The 19,152-nt window shown below is 43.7% G+C and overlaps 3 protein-coding genes across 4 annotated transcripts in view; 1 reads left to right on the forward strand and 2 right to left on the reverse strand.

The window, feature by feature from the left end:
• Window positions 1–402: 402 nt before the first annotated feature.
• On the reverse strand, window positions 403–6,459 carry LOC306925108 (uncharacterized protein; the record flags this gene model as incomplete). Its single annotated transcript, XM_079503787.1, has 11 exons — window positions 403–658; window positions 1,210–3,294; window positions 3,407–3,531; window positions 3,673–3,783; window positions 3,875–3,985; window positions 4,147–4,281; window positions 4,366–4,461; window positions 4,550–4,669; window positions 5,048–5,197; window positions 5,376–5,535; window positions 6,245–6,459. The coding sequence occupies 11 exons, from the start codon at window positions 6,457–6,459 to the stop codon at window positions 568–570; spliced, it is 3,399 nt and encodes a 1,132-aa protein (XP_079359913.1). The 3' UTR covers window positions 403–567.
• A 2,391-nt stretch (window positions 6,460–8,850) lies between these two features.
• Window positions 8,851–14,029, reverse strand: tstd3 (thiosulfate sulfurtransferase like domain containing 3). Its single transcript, XM_079503268.1, has 5 exons — window positions 13,523–14,029; window positions 12,747–12,929; window positions 11,551–11,710; window positions 9,647–10,291; window positions 8,851–8,921 (listed from the first exon to the last, which is right to left on the reverse strand). Exons 1-4 carry the CDS (start codon window positions 13,680–13,682, stop codon window positions 10,234–10,236), a joined length of 561 nt encoding a protein of 186 aa, XP_079359394.1. The 5' UTR covers window positions 13,683–14,029; the 3' UTR covers window positions 8,851–8,921; window positions 9,647–10,233.
• Window positions 14,030–14,155: 126 nt separating this feature from the next.
• usp45 (ubiquitin specific peptidase 45) overlaps window positions 14,156–19,152 on the forward strand; it is a 45,439-nt gene continuing 40,442 nt past the window's right edge. Inside the window, exons 1-3 of one of the 2 annotated variants that reach the window (XM_079503266.1) lie at window positions 14,156–14,507; window positions 15,740–15,872; window positions 18,408–18,577. In XM_079503266.1, the coding sequence (XP_079359392.1) occupies window positions 15,770–15,872; window positions 18,408–18,577 (273 nt within the window). In that variant the 5' untranslated portion in view covers window positions 14,156–14,507; window positions 15,740–15,769. The remainder of the gene's footprint in view (window positions 14,508–15,739; window positions 15,873–18,407; window positions 18,578–19,152) is intronic. The other variant, XM_079503267.1, reaches the window with a different exon arrangement.

Consider the following 19,152-nt stretch of genomic DNA (forward strand, 5'->3'; position numbering starts at 1 on the left):
ATGTCTGAGAACCACTGGCTTAGAAAGCGTAAAATGTAATCTATGCAACACTGTCATCCTCACAGATTGGGCGTGTCATACATAGGCGGAAAGTTTCACTACTACAACTATTTCAGATCATTTCAACTCTTATCAGAAATAGTGAAAATAGCTCACAAGCTGCGTTAGTGTGGGCTTTAAGCCATTAAGCCCATCTGCTGTACATCTGCTATTTTCAACGAGCAACACAGTTGACAATGTATAAAATAGGGCTTAAGTGGTTAAGGCAAGGGTTCAAAATGAATGAGATATCAAACAAGACAAGGTAATTGAATGCTGATTGCTTTATTTGCAGCTAATAGAAGAAAAGGGGATAGGGGGTGTGTAAGGGCACACAAAAGTTTCGAGATCACATTTCAGGCCTATATGGTCAAGGCATGACTCGGTAGAAAGGGGTCATCCATGGTCTTCATGTCCAGGTCAAAGGGCAAAGGTCAGAGCCCAGACATGGGGTTTTGGTCAATGCAAAGCTCAAAGGGGGGCGTGGGGGTTTATAGGGTGCGAGAAGGTCACACGGCCACTCTTGCTTCATTCACTGTCCGAGTCGTCGCCTGCTCCAGTGATGATGTAGGTCTGCTCCTGGTGGTCCGTCTCCATCACGTCTTCAGTTTTGACAGTTCTGGAGGGGGATATCGGTATTATATTCATATATCTTCACTTGAATGGGCTATATGCATGCACGCCATTTTGGAAAGAACTTGGGCCACTTGGGCCACCTTCACAGGTGTTACCGATGATACTAATGGAGGCTCTGTTCCATTCTGGTCAAACAGAGCAGGGTGCTGCTGCTGCTGCTATTGTGCATGTTGGCTACTTGGCTCGCTGGAAACACTCTGCTACACCAGTGGGTCTCAAAGTGTCCTTGAGTGAGTTCCAAATGGCCCGGTACGGGTGTGTAACTCTGAGAGTGTACAAACGGAACCAAATGGGTCCATTTGGTTCCATTTGTGCACACTCAGAGTTATAGGGGTCCTTGAAATTAAAACAAAGTTTGAGAACCACTGCAAGAGCCTTAATTAGTATCATTGGTAGGGAAGGGGCCCGGAAGTAGGAAGAGTTATTCTGTCTGCATATAGCCCATTGAGTAGCCCATTGAGTGACATAATTATAATGTATAGCGAACAATTGCTGAAAAACCAACTGTGTAGAACAATTCCTGCATGTTCTTACCTAATGAGCACCGTCCTCCGCTCTGTCAACTCCACGGCTTGTCCCCCATAGCCCTCGAGGGTGGCATCATATCCTTCAGATGAATATCCCAGAATTCCAATACCCATTCCCCCTGCGCCACCCTTCAACCCGGCAGCACCCATTCTACTAACAGTGGAACCGTCTGCGCCCATTCCTCCCTTGCCCTTCACTCCTCCTGCCGCGCCAGCTCCCCCGTCACCTCCCGTACCACCACCCATTCTTGCAGCCCCTACCCCAGAGCCTAAACCCCCAGGACCACCCGCACCGGCATATCCTCCATCACCTGCACCGCCCAAACCGCCAGGCCCTGTCCCTGAAGCAGCCTTTACTGAATCTGCACGGCCGTCTCCTCCACTACCCCACATACCAGCACCGCCCGTGCTATCTGACCCTGTGAGGCCACCATCACCACCCCTACCGCCTGCTCCAAAACCTCCACCTACCTGTACACCCTTAGTAGTACCAAAATCACCAGCAACCCCGCCTGCACCTGCCCCTCCAGCCCCCATACCAGCACCCATCCTACCAGCACCCATTCCGGTACCATCAGCACCCACACCACCAGCACCCATGCCGGTACCATCAGCACCCACACCACCAGCACCCATGCCGGTACCATCAGCACCCATACCGGCACCAGCAGCACCCATACCTGCAGCTACACCTCCAGCACCCCTAGCTGCACCTAAACCATCAGCACCCATACCGGCACCACCAGCACCCATACCACCACCAACACCACCAGCACCCAAACCGGTACCATCAGCACCCATACCACCAGCACCCATACCACCACCAACACCACCAGCACCCATACCGGTACCATCAGCACCCATACCACCAGCACCCATACCACCACCAACACCACCAGCACCCATACCGGCACCACCAGCACCCATCATACCAGCACCCATACCGGCACCACCAGCACCCATCATACCAGCACCCATACCGGCACCACCAGCACCCAAACCGGCACCATCAGCACCCATACCACCACCAACACCACCAGCACCCAAACCGGTACCATCAGCACCCATCATACCAGCACCCATACCGGCACCTCCAGCACCCATACCACCACCAACACCACCAGCACCCATACCGGTACCATCAACACCCATACCAGTACCACCAGCACCCATCATACCAGCACCACCAGCACCTATACTGGTACCATCAGCACCCATCACACCAGCACCCATACCACCAGCACCAGCACCCATACCACCAGCACCAGCACCCATAACGGTACCATCAGCACCGATCATACCAGCACCCATACCACCAGCACCACCAGCACCCATAGCGGCACCACCAGCACCAATACCAGCACCACCAGCACCCATACCAGCACCACCAGCACCCATCCCTGCACCATAACCACCAGGACCCATACCACCGACTCCACCAGCACCCATCCCTGCACCATAACCACCAGGACCCATACCACCGACTCCATCAGCACCACCCATTCCTCCTGTACCACCCATGTCTCCTACACCTCCCACCCCGGCAGTGCCCATTATTCCACCCACTCCTCCGGGAGAGCTACCTAGTCCTCCTGGGCCCATCCCTCCTGCAACACCCCCACCCATTCCTGCACCCGCCATGCCTCCGATGCCACCAGCAGCTATTCCTACACCCATTCCACCAGGACCACCCATGCCTCCTCCACCCATTCCACCAGGACCACCCATGCCTCCTCCACCCATACCCATTCCACCAGGTCCACCCATGCCTCCGATGCCACCAGCAGCCATTCCTCCACCCATTCCACCAGCACCACCCATACCCATACCCATTCCACCAGCACCACCGATACCTCCTCCACCCATACCCATTCCACCACCCATTCCTCCTCCACCCATACCCATTCCACCACCCATTCCTCCTCCACCCATACCCATTCCACCACCCATTCCTCCTCCACCCATACCCATTCCACCACCCATTCCTCCTCCACCCATACCCATGGCCATGCCACCATACATGGCACCGCTTGTAATGGCCATGGTTTGCACCTGGCCAGAAAGTCGCAAGTCCTCTCCCTCAATCAGTTTTCTGTGAATAAAAATAGATAAATAATGTTAAATAATTTATTTTTTTGACATAAACAATGCCAATGTACCAGTTCATGGCACCAAGCTAGCATAGCTTCAGATTGTTCCCTCACCTGTAAGTTGTGATCTCAATCTCTAGAGCCATCTTTATATTCAGAAGGTCCTGGTACTCACGCAGGTGCAGTGCAATTTTCCCCTTCATGGATTTTAGCTCAAGCTGCAGGGCTTCAATCCTTGCCTGTTATGTAAACAGGACCGACAATAGACTGTAAGACTGCCATTTTGTCTGTGTGTGTATCTGTGTGTGGCAGTTCAAATTAAAAGATTAAACAGCATAGTGAATAGTAAACTACACTAAATGGTATGATAATATCTTTACCTGCAATTCCTCTAGTTCCTTCCTGTATTTCTCTTGCATCTCTCGTATCTTGGCCTCAAGAGCATCATTTTTCGTCCTCATGCCGTCCAGGTCTCGCTCCTTATTTTGGATCTGGAGGAAAGCAACATTTCAATATGCTAACCTTTTTTAATTAAATTAAAATAAACAGTTCTAATTAAATGTCATCACTTTTTACACTCACGTCCTTCTTGGCGTTTGTTAGTGCTTCTCTGCCGCTGCGCATTTTATCCACCTGGTTCGATGTCTTGCTGGTCATGTCCTGAAACTTATCTCCATACCACGCATCCATTTCCTAAAACATATACAATGGATATTTGGTATTTGGTTGGAAGATCGAAAACACATTTGGCTTGGCTGTATGCTGCAATCTTATCAGTATTAGACAGGATCAGCATAATCATTTAGTCATACTCGGCCATTAAAAGTGTAAGTTGTGCAGTGTTATTATTTTACCTGGAGATTTTTGGCTGCAATGTCGTCATACTGACTTTGGATTTGTTTCAATGCACCTGCGAGGTCAGGCAAGGCGAATGCACTCTCTGCCGAGACGTGAGCTGAGTAGATCTGTTTCATTAATTCATCAATTTCCTGAGAGACAGAAAGATTAACCAATCAGAAACATTTTGAACAAAGTCTGTATGGATAAAATCTTTATTTAAAGATGTGACCCACCTGTTGATGGACCCTTTTCAGAAATTCTATTTCTATCTCCAGCTGCTCCAGATTTTTCTCCAGGACGATGCGGGAAGAGGTGGCTTTGTCAACATCCTGTAAAATGCACAGCATTGTCATGATATGTGGTTAGGGAAGAATTTTGTTGACAAAAAAATGTCTGGCCAATTTAATGGTAACATACTGGACGGAAGGCTTCAATTTCCATCTCGGCTCTGTGCCTCAGCTCAAGTGCCTCTTCATACTTGACTTTAATTATCGCCAGTTGACCATTCATGGCCTCCTTAGTAGCAATGGCACCATTCTGAGGACCAAGAAACCATGTAATAGTGTCATCCATCAGATGTTTTAGGTATGAGTAAAGCTTGTGTAAAACCTAGATCAGTTTATTGCATTCCAAACATGTGCTTAAGACCTGTGTTTGTGTGCGCACTTGTCTGCACTGCACAGCATCTTAACACACTCAGGAACCTCTGTATTATTTGCCTGCCAGAAATAAGCCTGTTACCAGGTTAAGAAACCTTGAAAACACCAAGTTTACATCTTTGTATCATTGCTTGAATGGATCTTCTGCATGGTGTTCAGTGAGACAAACTAACAATTCAGTCTTCATGCTCTATTGATCGTTTTAAATGTACAGCGTATAACAAATATAAATAGACTTGAAAAAATTCTGTCTCACCCGCTGAACTTTCATCTGCTCAACAATTTTCAGTAATTCCTTCAGCTGTTCCTCGTACATGAGGCTGAGAGCTGATGGCTTCTCAAAACGGTTCCTGTAAGCATTAATCTGTGCCTCCAACATTAGGTTCTGTGCTTCCAGGGACCGAACCTGTGACAGTGGGAAAAATAACAAGTTAACAACTTGTATTGTAACACTTCATGTGTCCCTGGAACAGACCTCTCATAGTAGTGAAAATAATATTCCTTCTTTTTAAGGATAGCAATGTCAGTTGGTTTGGTGGTCCAACTAGAAAAGAATGGTTGATTAATTTTGATGGGGATTGTACCTTTTCGATGTATACGGCCAGCCTGTCATTGAGCATAATCATTTCCTTTTTTTCATGTGTGCGCGTGCTTAGGAATTCCTGATTCTCTGCGGAAGCCACTTCCAGATCAATAGCTGGACGTCCATCATACCCCACACATGCCATTGTTCCTGCACCAACACTACAATAACAAGTGAGAAAGCATTACTCAATTACTTCAAATGAATGTTAGCATATGGGACAACAAAACTAACAGAGTTCGGTGTAAATACTATGCCATTTAGAGTTAAATTCTTGATGGCTTCTGAAATGGCTGAGGTATGAAAGCTTTGATATATAAAGTAATATCTACATTCACATACCATTTTGGTAACATTTTATATGAAGTACATGCATTATAAATGTACATAATACAAAGATAAAATAAAATGCAATTATCATCCACTTATAAGACTGTATAATCATAGTTAAAAGTACGGCTCTCTCATATTTGTAATACATTAGATTTTGATATTGCATTATAATCATTGTTACAATGCATTATAGTGTGATTATTAAGTCACTATAAGTTCATTAACTGAGTTGGGTGCTTTAAAGTGAAGAAAAAAACCCCCATTAAAACTATGCAAGAACTGCCTGCCTACGCCTTCAGGAATATCATTACTTTACTTAAATCACCCTAAGTCCACATAGTGACTTACAGTATAATACCTCTAAAATGCATTGCAATGGTGAATTTAATCCATTATATAATTCAAATACTGTATTACAAACTATGAGAATTATAATACACTATGATGATCCTTGCCAAACAGACTGTGTGTGAGTGTCCCACAGTTATGAAGCCTTAGCCATTCTTTGGGGCTTGACCTTTTGCTGACATAGCTTACCTGGCTCCGCGGGATTTGCGTGCAGCAGAGGCCGTCCTCCGTCCCGCTGTCTCCATACGCATGTTGCCGGCCCCAGCGCTACGCGGGCCGTTGGCAGAGGCATGGCGGGGTTCTCTCTTGGTGGGGCAAGGGCTGGTCACCCTAACCTCGTAGGACGCGCTGGTGTCCTCAAAGTGACGGCGGTAGGACGAAATCCTCTCTTGGCTGCGACTCATGATGCTGGCAACAGTGAGGCCTCTTGTTCTCTGGAATAGAGTGGAAGCAAAATTCACCTCGGTTGTGCTGTGGTACTACTGTCGCTGTGTGCTGTGGTACTACTGTCGCTGTGTGCTGTGGTACTACTGTCGCTGTGTGCTGTGGTACTACTGTCGCTGTGTGCTGTGGTACTACTGCTGTTAGCTTGGGCCCTTTCTCTGGGTTTTATACTTACTGTCTAAGTCAGCTGGGCTGTGACGATTGGACTGGACAGTGTGTGGTGCATGAACCAAAGCCTTTGGAATCTCTAACCTCCACACCACCAAGGGCTTGACCTGCTTGTCTGATATCTGTCAGCACCTTGTGAAGAGCTGAGCTGGGTTCATGAAACGGCTGGGTGGAGGCAATAGTGTATAGTTGAGGCTATCAACGTATAGCTGACATGTCAGTTTTTGGCTCTGTCTCATATAACATGTAAAGTACCCACAAATCGGGCTAATTTCCCCAAACCTCAGCATTCATGGCATCGTTGGGTGACAGGCAGGGTTCGGTCTGTCACGGAAGCCAGTAGGTGCACTGCTGATGTGATCCGTGGTGATGGCACGAGGGACTTTAATTGCTAGCTGAGCAGAGGCTTGAGAGTGACTCGATGAGGTCATGGCAGAGGGACAAAGGACCCCTGCGAAATTTGACATAAATTAGTACTTATTAGTCTGGTCTGTTTTCTACATTAAAACATTGGTATGCAGGAAAAGAAAGCCGAATTAAGTGCTTTGTAGAGAAAATGAGGAGGGGGAGGGGTGGTCTTGGCTGTAGTCTGGAGTTCACGGTTGACATGGCATAGAGATATGAGAGGGGAAAATAGTGTTCTGGCCTGTACAGCAAAACGCTCCATTGACACCTACTGCACAGGCCAGGCCAGGCCCCACTCTGACTGTCGGACATACTGTAGGTCAGCAAACACTGTCTGATTTACTGTATGCCTAAACATTAACTGGCCACTGCCATGAACTCTCTTTACCCATTCAGGCCTGATGTCGAAATTAAAAAAAAAAAGTTTTCTAAATCATGACAATTTTCGGAAAGATTTGAGGCACATTTTAACGATTTCTCAAAAATAGCACTTACAAGTTCATAGCGCGCCACTCGGTGGCGCGCTATGAGCTTGTAGATCTGCTATTTTTCAATAGCTAAACTATAACATAATGCTTGAAACACCAAAAGGGGTTCCCGCCCAAAATGGGTTAATCCTTAAACACAAATATAAATAACTTATGCTTATTTATATTATTTAATTCACCTCAGACTTGGAATTATTTAAGAGGCCTTTCCAATCTCTACTATCAGTGGTTGACTGAATGTCCATTTCCTTCCAGTGACTTCAGATCTTGCAGTTGTGTGTCACTCTTGTAGGAGGTGGCTACGTGTTTCAGAGATGTGGCCATGAGTCTATCTTCACACACCAGCACTTGTTGGCATACAATAAATATCGCATAACAAATCATTGTCTGGGGCACTCTGGCTATTATATTATTTAAAGTTAATGCTAGGTTGTCTTTTTCCCTCCACAAAGGAGGGGGTTTCTCATTTTGCCATTCATTGTAATTTGTGTCCCTGTGTACCACAGTATGAGGGTACAAAATGTTCACTCCAGAATCATTATTCTGTAGAAAGGCCTACATTAGTTTGTTGTTGATACTAGACTATTTATGGACAATATATATTCCAGGGAGCTCAGATAAAAGACTTATCTGCTCCAGGAGGTCTTCCACTATTTTTGTGTCCTCATTGAATAGTTATTTCTCAAGTAGCCATCATAACGTCTCTGAACAAGAAATTGCATACCATTATCCACAAATCCAGTATCAATAGGCGAATAGTTCCCTGGCCATAGATGAGATATGTGCTATGATCATACAAGCAAGACTGTAGTGAAATGGAAAACAATTGTCACATTCGTCATCATCATAAACTAGGAACCTGTGAATGTCCTCTGGAGGGCTAGTGACACATTTGTAGAGATGCAGTGGATATTGGACATGGTTAATTGAATACTATAGATCATCCTAGCCTTTGTCAGATAAATATTTGGTGGGTGTCTTTATTTAGCTGCCAGTGACATCAACATCTTAACCACATTACACCCTAGCCGATCTACAAGCTCACAATGTGTCTCATTGTGACATGTTGCAAGCTTGGAGGGGGGGGGGGGGGGGGGGGGTGAAGAGTGTACCTAGTAGACCTCAGCTCTTTTTATAAAACCTGTGTGTCATTCAGGCAGGTGAAAAAGAAAACTGTCAAATGTTTGTGGCTGTAAAATCAATGAAAAAAACAAACCCTCACCTTCAAGCTGTCAAGTATGTCAACTGTATGTAGTGTAGTCCTCAAAACAAAACAAATCAGATCAAATGATTTTTGTTTTTACTTTATTTTGATTATGTTGACAAAAGCTATATTAACTGATGCACAAATGCAAATCAAACTATGATTATTGTCTCCACCAGGCCGAAGGCATGGGGAGAGAGTATGTTTTGCACTCCGTCCGTGTGTCCGTTCCTTCCGTCCGTCTGTGTACAGCTAATCTCCGGCACCGCTAACCCGGTCGATGCCAAACTTTGCACACACACTCCCTGGATGCACCTCTGCCCCGCATTTTCCAGAACGGCCTGTTATAGCGCCACCATGAGGCAGCTTTTCACATTTTTTACCTAAAACTGCACCGATCTGCATGAAACGTTGCATGCACACTCCCTAGAGGCCAAGGACAAACCTTTGACCTGCATTTTCCGCAACTGCCTTTTATAGCGCCACCAGGAGGCCGACTTTTGTAAAACACATTTTTTGATATTACTCCTCCAGATTCTGTCCAAAAATCTCACAAATCGTTACACAGTATCTCTATGGTCATGTGCTCAAGTCGGATCTGTCCGATATTTCATATTCCATCCTAATTGGCTATAATTGGCTTTCACAGTTTGCAAGATTGCCCCGTTTTGAACAAAAGCCTCAAATCATGAACACAGCATGCAATTTACGTGAAATCTTTCACACATTTTCTTACTAGGCTGAGGAATATATCCCACCCTTTTCACATTGGCCTGTTATAGCGCCACCAAAGGCAAACATGTTTATATTACTCCTAAACATTTTGCCAAACATCTCACACAGTCCTATCCTCCTGGTGGAGACCTGTGCCCAGAAGGGCACTTTTTCTAGTTTACAATATATCAACCTGAAATGTGTATTGTTTTCTTGGTAATTTGCAGTGGTGGAAAAATAAAATAACAAGTAAAAGCCTGAAATCAAAATATATTTTAGAGCATCACAGTTCATTAGTCGTTTGCATAGAAAATCTATATGCACTTAAGAATCTGAAATTCAATCTTCACATTTTGTCCTATAAAAATGTTAAGGCTATAAACATTCTCTCCCAAAGCGTACAGTCTAGGTATACAAGTATTAAGGTCTAGAACTGAACCCTTGCATACTTAGTTGTGCCTATGATTACCCACTGTTCAGTGGTTGTAAGTGGTTGTAAGTAACAGTATGGCAGCAGTTATAGCAGCTGGTAGCAAACAAATGGTTGTCGCTGAGCTGTGGGGAAAGCCCTGCGGGTATAAAAAGTCTTTGGCAGTCATTCACACAGCAGATTTATGCCTTAACAATCGTGTATTATATAATAATAATAATATAATAAGTGCACAGCCCATCTGAAAACCTTTTATAAGAGCCTTTGAGAGAAATTCCAGTTATAGACTGATTAAGATGGGACTTCAAGTTCAGCGGTCCCTCCATCAGTTCAGCTGTTCGTTTTTTGCCCAGTCTTGCCATCCACCAGGGTAATGCTGCACACTAAAAGAAAGAATGACGGTTTGTGAATACAGTGATAATACCTTGATATCAGGTCAATACATCATGATATTCAAAACAAAACAGTTCAAAGGTGCCACGAAGCCAATCAGCATGTTCATTTTGTATAACTGTACTGGCAACACACTTGCGTGGGCTATTTTCGGCAAAGAGCTATGGTGTAGAATTCTGTAGATAAAGTAATTAAAAAAGCAGGTAGCTGTCCGGGCACCTAGGCTGCAATGGAGCCTGACAGTGTGTCATGGGTTTGGGGAATCCCGATCCCGACGACCTTTGCTGCATGTCACTTCCATCTCTCTCCCCATTTCCTGGCAGTATACTGTCCTATAAATAAAGGCACAAAAGGCCAAAAGCAACAGCTGTGCTTGATTACAGACCTTCCTTAAATATCAGGGAAACCACAACCACAAAGTAACAGTTTTTGTATTGGCTTGTTTGAAATGTACCCAGTCTGCATACTGTAAAATAAAATTCTCAATCAATCAATCAATCAAACCCTTGGTCTTGATTGACAATGCATTCATTGACATCATCAAATTGGCACATAAGAAACATGTATTCTAACATCAAACCAGTGCCAGCTATTCATCAGCTTGCCAAAATTATCCATAGGAGGTAATATATCGAAAAGTGAGAATCCAGCCAAAAATGTCAAGACAACAAAGTACCAAAGTGCATATTGCCCCGTTCTGTTATCACCAGATAAATGTAATCTCTTCTAAACACGTGTACCGAGTAATGCCATGGGCTCTGGCACAGGTCACTTAACTTTACATGCACACAGATAAGATTGTTATAAGTTACAATTAGGAGTAAGAACCTTGTGCAAAGCACCATCAAGAAAGTCAAGACCTAGGACAATGGTCAAACTATTAATACTTCTTCTAGATTATTCTTTATTTGTAGCCCCTCCTCCTATATACAGGTTTAATGTTTGTCTTGTCTAGACAAACATTAAAAACGCCATTGACAATGGACAGAGTTTAATGTTTGTTTTGTCTGTCACTGAGCAAATCGGCATATGATGTTATCGCGATGATGTAAGATGATAAGGGTTGGTAAAGCGCCCCTCACTTCACACGGGTGTGATTTTTTATGTTTACTTTGGGTTTACTTTTGGCTTTTCTCCTTTATTTAGATGTGGAGAGACAGGTAATAGGGGAGAGTCAGGGGTGACATGCAGCAAATCTGATCATTTTGATGATGGACAGTTGTCTGAGAACTTAGCAAGTCATTCTCACGCTTTATATCCCAGTGAGGTGGCCATCTCGAGGGCTTTCTTGCTCCTAATCCCAGCCAGGCAGCTGAAGACAATGTTATCCATAGGCTGGGGCATATCTCCACCATACTTCTCCTTGAACTCATCTGGATCCAGTTGGAGGGCATGGTCTACCTGTCCCACTGCAAAGTCAAAGGAGCACATTTTGCTAATAGTCCAACACAGTGGTCCTCAAACCTTTTGTGCCAAAGGCACACTGATAGGCAAGTCCAAATCTGAAGACAGTAAGACACACAAGCTCCAATACAATATACATGCTCCAAATGCATTGCAACGCTGTGATCTAGTATATCTGCTATTTTAAATTATAAAATATAATTAGATTTAAAATGTTCCCCTATAACAGTGGTTCAAATATACAGTAGGCCTACGGTATATATATTTTTTTAAAGTTATAGAATTTGCCTTTGGACAGTGTGAAATGAGAGCTAAAAAAGATTCATAACAATTTGTATACAGTATATTGCAATAATGTGTGGTTGTCACAAAATCCCACGGCACACCTGGACAAATGTGGTGTGCCTTGACAAAGCATGAAGTGAAGTAGTGAACTAGTTGTCTTAGTAACTTCAAATTAGCACACTTATATTTGTGTATACATGTGCTCTCCTCCTATAGGATTGCACTAACCTGATATTTATGGTCTTAGTAGTGCAGTGGAATCATCTGACAAGACTTATCAGCAACATTATGTCACATGGCTCTTGTTATGAAATGTTTTTTTCAAAGTTCAAAATGCAATATGACAATTACACCTTCACCTTTGATAATAATAAAGATTAAAGATACACCGTAAAATCCTGAGTGTTAATTTGTTAAAACATACAATAGAGCAGTGGTTTGATATGCAGTACAAGCTTGTAAAACGACTATTTTCTTCACTATTTCACTATTACTCTTTCTTAGCTGATATTTGACAATGTGGCCAATGTTTGACAATTTGAATATGGTTTGTTTATTTTTCATTTTAGAGGTACTTAAAAAGGTCTTAAAAGTCCTTAAATATTATTTTTTAGAAATGTGCAGCCAGATACCCTATATAGACGTATACTTTATGTTGGTGGTTTATTTACTGTCGGGTGAGAAAACATTTGGGGACCCCCCCCTGGGAGTTCCGACCCACAGTTTAAGAACCACTGCAATAGACGACGAACTCACAGGGTACGTTGATGGACCCCGGGATGCTTCCATACTCTCGGAGCTCCCAGGGCTCCCGCACATCGAAGACCACTGCCTTGTGTCCAACCAGGATCTGCTTCAGTTGGTCATAGCTCACGTCTGTGTTTCCTGACGACGAGCTGTAACACCGTAGCAACAATTCTGTCTTTGAGGTCAGTGCATCTATAATGTAAACAAAGGATGCAAATAAACAGATTCCATGTGAGGATTGAGAATGATGCTATTCTGGGCGATATTATGTACAAAATCAACTCAATATTATTATGACTGTTGGTGCATTCAAATAATTTTGATAAGTATCAGTATCTGTAATGTACTAAAGTAATTTTTTTACTACACTACATTTTTAGGAAGGAAAAAAGTATGCAGCCTACATATGAATTATCCACGTGAGCCTTGCCCTATTACAAATATTGCAGTGCATTTTGTGAGATTTTAGATCTGCTATTTTCACAATTATTTGACCTTCACTGTTAGTATTTGACCACCAGTAGACCTATTTATACTTTGACTCTGGGGTTTGTTGAATACTTTTTGTCCAACATGCACTGACAGCAAATAACAGAACAACAGGAATGCAATGCAAAGAAATACCTTCGCAATGCAAATACGGTAGGTATCTATAGTCTCATCATCACACAACATCCCAGCCCTGCTTACTTACAATAGAATACCATCTAGGCAACGCCTTAATTGACACACACATTAAAGTAATATGATATAAATATGACTTCTGCCGTTTAATCACTACTTACATGAACAACGACGAGCGTGAGTGTTGCTGACCAGACTGGACACCGTGGTGGTGGACAGTGGTGATCGTCCCGAGGCACAACACGCACCACAACGAACTGGGTTCAAGAGCAGACGAGGAATGACACCCGCCGCAACCCGCAGGCACCTTCTGAGAGCCATAGATACTGATAGATAGATAGCACCACTACTATTTTCTATTCTACCCAAATTGTACACCTACTACTACACGGATTTCGTATGCCAGATCCCTGCCTGTGTGTACACAATACACACACCAACCGACTGTTATGGTGGAGCAGGAGCTTGCAATGTTGCTTCAGTTTGGCACTGACACTGACATGCGCGACGCGTGCTTTAAGTTAAAAAAAAATACGGGTCACGGTCAAGGACACACCGTTTAAGGCAATTTGAAACGCAGCATACGCGTAACAAAACCGTTTAGGACCGACATCATATATTAAAGATGGATCCCACGTATGATCGTGCTCCTCAAACAGGACCGCTGTGCGCTGCGAGCGACGGACCCACCTTCAAATCTTCAAATCGATATTAGGCTGTTTAAATCAAAAGGCACGGCTTGTCCACTCTGAGCCACCGTTATTGCGTCACGTGTTGTCGGTGGTGAGGTGACCATGTGACTCTTGGTCTTGGTGCCCCCCCCTCTCTCCCTACCAAATGCTATCGATTATTATGATGCTATCCTGATTCCTGACAGGCTAAAGTCCTGATGATCGATTTGCTTTCTGATCGTCGCTGTGTCGCAGTTGGTAGTACTGCATGTACCTCGTCAATAGAACGGAGTTACATCGCTGCGGTTGACCCAATTAAACCCTCTATATCTGTCTACTCTCCACCGCTGCTGGCTGGGATACTAAACTAAACTATATAGCTAGCTCGGTGGCTAGTTAGGAAGTGTTGACAGTGTTCCAACTGTTGGCTCACATTGGCTGATAAAATAATAACCAGGGGAACACAAGGAACGAGGTGAGAGTTTACTTTTTGAGACATGTGTTGTTATTATTGGGTACGTGTTTAGTAAAAAAGGTCTTCCACCGTTCGTTGTTTTTTTAGTAGTTTTGATGATAAAGCATGATGAGCCAAAGAGGCCTTTTTGCTGCTTATCTACACTGACTGAGCCTCCCATCAGATCCTCTCCTTATATATCTGATTACTAAACACCTATAGGTGGACTATAACTTGGACATACTATCCTGTTAGCCTTGGGCCAATGTATTTTAATGTCGATTGACTGATCTGTGACATCTGTCTGAAGAATGGGCCAAAGACCTCTCTGTTAGCCTTGCATTGGTCGAAGGCTACTACTCTAGGTGGTAACATCTGTCACCTGATGCTTCGCAGTTGTTTAAACAACTGAGTGTACTGTATGTACAAATGTAACCAACATGGACATATAGTATCCATTTAGTTACATTTGTACTTACACATTTACACAACCCATCACTGAGGAATGAGGATTGCATGTGTGTGACCATGAGACTATCCTCATGACTAACAGCTGGTAACCTGGACCTCCTATGTTGACAGACAGTTGACACCTGGACCTGGTGTAGCCCCTCTCGGGACCCCCGTAAAGACATAAACATCCAAATGTCAGAAACCTTTACGGGGTCCCGAGAGGGGCTAGACCTGGTGTAGCCTAAGATTTAGACTCGTAGATCTCGTATATATAGTAGTATTTTTATTTTATCGATTCTGACATTCTCATCTCAAGGATCCCCAAATAAATGTAGTTTCTGAAAATATGTTGCGCCTGGGAGGCAGGGCTGCCTGCCCACCCACCTTGATTCTGCAGGAGTTTTCTTGATTTCAGACCACATCTCCCAGATAAAATCCACCAGAACACAGGAAATGACATCAACATTACAAATAAACCTTGATTCTCACAGTTTGATGTTGGCAGGCCTGCCTGGGAAGGACTTCCATAAATGATAAACGAAACGTTTTAAAACAATTTCAAGGTCACTTTTTTTAAGCTATTTTCAAATAGCCTATATATACATATGTTATATATAGGCTGAACGTTGGTTTAGGTTTACTAATTTTGCTTAGGACCCCCTTGGAACCTCTCCAAGGACCACTTTGAGAACCACTGCAGTAAAATATTGCATATTATCTAGTACTGTCCATGCTTCATCACGTTGATCTGTGTTGATAATGAATGCAATTAATCCTTACCTCGGCTGCACACTGCACAGCTCCCTGGGCTGCACACTGCACAGCTCCAGATGCGTCTAAAGGACCCCTTCTCCTTGAAAGCCGCCGACATGACCAAGCGGTCTAACAAGCCGAGGAAACCTCGAGATGAGGAGTCATCGGATGAAGTCAGTGGTAAGCTACTGATGGAGATAAAATATCGTACCACTACCAAGTAGGGTTGTCCCAATCCGATCACGTGATTGGAAATCAGGGCCGATCGTGTGTCATGTCATTTTCAAATGATCGGAATCGGATCGGGAGCAAATAAATGTGATCGGGACATCCCTAGTATCAATATCATTTATATCCATATCATGATATTAGACTGGATATTGTCTGTGATTATTAGTGTTCTATAAAAATATAAATATCGGATCGGGAAAATTACATTCAGGGGCTGTGAGTGGTAGTGTATAAAATAATGTAATGATCCAGTCAAAATGGATTGGATGGTTTGACTTGTCTTCCCATGTTCTCTCTGGAGCTTTTCTATTTTGTCTTTTCACCGTCCTTGATGTGTACTCATGAGTCATGTCCTGATAAAGGGCAGTCTGTGGCCGAAGCTACTTAACCTTGTCGTTTTCCATTCAAAGTAAATGTAACATGTTCCATTAGAGAGCCTGTTAATAAAGGCTTATCTGTTTTTGATAAGAAGAGACTTGAACTTCTAGTTTTCTTTACCCTGTCGTCTGGTCAACCGCCGATCCGACCAATTTCACGGCCCCGCACTCCCTCGGTAGTATACACACACAGTCACGATTATGACATTTTGCTTCACGAATAATTGTCACTCAAATAATTGTGATTAACCTTTTTAGTTGTGTCTGTCGTTGAACATTATTGGAACGTTACAAATGCAACTTTCATTTATTTTAGGCTTTGTAAACAAAAGTTGCACAGGGCAAGTATTAACTAGAAAATCAGCTCCTGCAGAAACTCGGTGGGATTGCTGAAAACTCGCGATGTACAGTATATGATGCACAGTAGAAAATATATTAAAGCTGAAGAAAATAATCACACTCATGTGAAATGAGGGGCGGTCTTATCTTATCATCATACGTCATCATCACTTTTCCGTCTTCCACTTTGTATCTTCACTTTTTCAGCCCTCAGCCAATCAAATCATCGCTATACACACAAAGCTTGGCATAGGAGGGGCTAGCGCCCCTCAAAAAGGGTATGGGCCTATACTAATGACATCAGGGTCCATATATGGGCATAAAAGAGACACAGACAAGGTGCTGCCACACTATCGAAAGAGCCGCGCACGTTCTCGGCTGTGCGCAGCTTATTTTCCGAGTTTTTAGACAGCTGGTGGATGGAAATTAAGCTCCACCTCCGCGGAAGACTTGCACGACGGCCAGATTCCCGGAAACGCTCTCCTCCGCGCAAGTCGTCCGCGGAGTTGGAGCTTCTTTTCCATCCACCAGCTGTCTAAAAACTCGGAAAATAAGCTGTGCACAGCTTAAGACGTGCGCGGCTGTCGACCGTTTTGCGCTTAGGTGTGGAAACGCTGATAGACGGGTAGTCTGACAAAGTCCCGGCACTACAACTCAGGGACATATTGGTCGGATAGTTGGAGCAACATACTATAGGTGACGGTGTGAGAAATACGAGCATAAATAACTGCATAAAGCTGAACATATTGAAGTTTGAACTAGATTTCTAGCACAATGTATGTGGAAGTACTTAGATTCTGGAAAAAGTGGCAGAATTTAGAAGAAGAATAAAGAAATGATAAATATAAATGGTAGAGAACTAAATAGTGTGTGCTCGCTGGAGCACACACTTGAAAAAAAAAAAATATCCTTGAAAATATATGAACATTTTTAACATGGAAATGGTTAAGACGATTATGAAGGAAATGATTGTGAACAGTCTGCCAGACAGAATATTCTCCCTAGGGGGCACGGTGGCACAGTCGGTAGTGCTGTCGCCTCACAGCTAGAAGGTCCTGGGTTCGATTCCCGCTGGGGACGCTGTGGGCGCTGGGGGCGTGCTCCCTCCTCCGTGTCATCGGTGCCCATACCTGAGGCGGGGTTGGTGAAAGGGCCTTTCTGTGTGGAGTTTGCATGTTCTCCTCGTGTCCCCTAGGGTAGGTACCCTCACAAAAAACATGCAGTAATCTTGGTCTCTAAACTACCTCCCCCTGGCCAGCCGGGCGCCTGATGGAGGGGAAAGGAACTGGTCGGAATCACGTGTTCCTTCCACGCGCTATGTCCGGCCGGGTAAACTCCCCCTTGTCAGGTGAAAAGAAGCAGCTTGGACTCCTCATGCATAGCAGGAAGCATGAGGTCAGTCCGCTGCCCCCCTAGGTTGGCCGAGGAAGTGTAGTGCCCAGGATTACATTCAATAATTGACACTGGGTGAAAAAATAGGTTGCAAAATTGTCGGATAAGAAAAAGAAAAAGAATATTCTATATGAGCAATTGAGCATCTTACATTTTTGATGCCCACCGTTCCACCCACAACAAGGCAATTTTGATACAGGATGAGTGAGTCCTTATCAGTCCCATGCTGTTTTGAGATGCTGCATTGTTGCCCATAAGCAAATTATTTAGTTTATTCAGAAATTCTGAACTGCGATTGTTAGAAAATAACAATTTTGACTGAGTTTTACTTGTGTGTGTGTGTGTGTGTGTGACGTGTATTTGGATTGTTTTGCAGGATTGACATGCCAACATGTGAGCAAGGCGGTGGACCTGAGTTCAGTGAAGAAGTCGGTGAGCTCCAGCCTGTGGTCGGTGTGCGCAGAGTGTCTGAGAGACAGGGTCATCATCGATGGAGACGCAGCCAGCTCCCACGACATCCTTGTTTGTCTCAAGTGTGGATTCCAGGTCAGAGTTAAGCCTGAAGCTTGACTTTTATGTTATATGCATACCAATGTCACGGTCCGAAAATAGTCGTAAAAAGCTCACAACGCATCACATTGTTCACGAGTTGTGAGTTTTAAGATCAGCAATTGGCTGATTTTTGGTGTGCAACTATATATGAAGTATTTTTATATGCTGTAGTACAATGTTGTCGCTCGCTGAAAATAAGTTTGCTAGAATGCAGCCACGAAATCTATGCAGTGGAAAACTGCATTTCCAGAAAGACTGATTAATGCTTAATTGTATTTGAACATTGTTGGCCTTGTAGGCTCTCTTAACACATTGAGAGCCCACGCAAAACTGCCCAAAAATCACTTTCACCTAGAAAATCCATTCACTTTTTACTTTGAAATGTTTTATAGTTTCTGAGTTATTTAATTTAAACGCCAAATGCATTCTCAATGGCGAAAACACAAACTTTGGCACCACGTATTAAAAAAAATAAAAAAATCATTGTTTTGATTTTTTTGATTAAAAGAAAAATAATATTTTTTTTTTTTTTTCAAAGACGTCCACAGACGTCTTGGGCTCTGCCCGTG

The sequence above is a fragment of the Electrona antarctica genome (genome assembly GCF_951216825.1).
Source record: "Electrona antarctica genome assembly, chromosome: 6".
In the NCBI taxonomy this organism is placed as follows: domain Eukaryota; kingdom Metazoa; phylum Chordata; class Actinopteri; order Myctophiformes; family Myctophidae; genus Electrona; species Electrona antarctica.

Coding starts and splice junctions, on each gene's coding strand:
- tstd3 (XM_079503268.1), bottom strand. CDS start 13,682: ATGGCTCTCAGAAGGTGCCTGCGGGTTGCGGCGGGTGTCATTCCTCGT. Junction 12,930..13,522: donor TCACGCTCGTCGTTGTTCAT/GTAAGTAGTGAT, acceptor TTTACATTATAG/ATGCACTGACCTCAAAGACA. Junction 11,711..12,746: donor GGGGTCCATCAACGTACCCT/GTGAGTTCGTCG, acceptor TTGACTTTGCAG/TGGGACAGGTAGACCATGCC.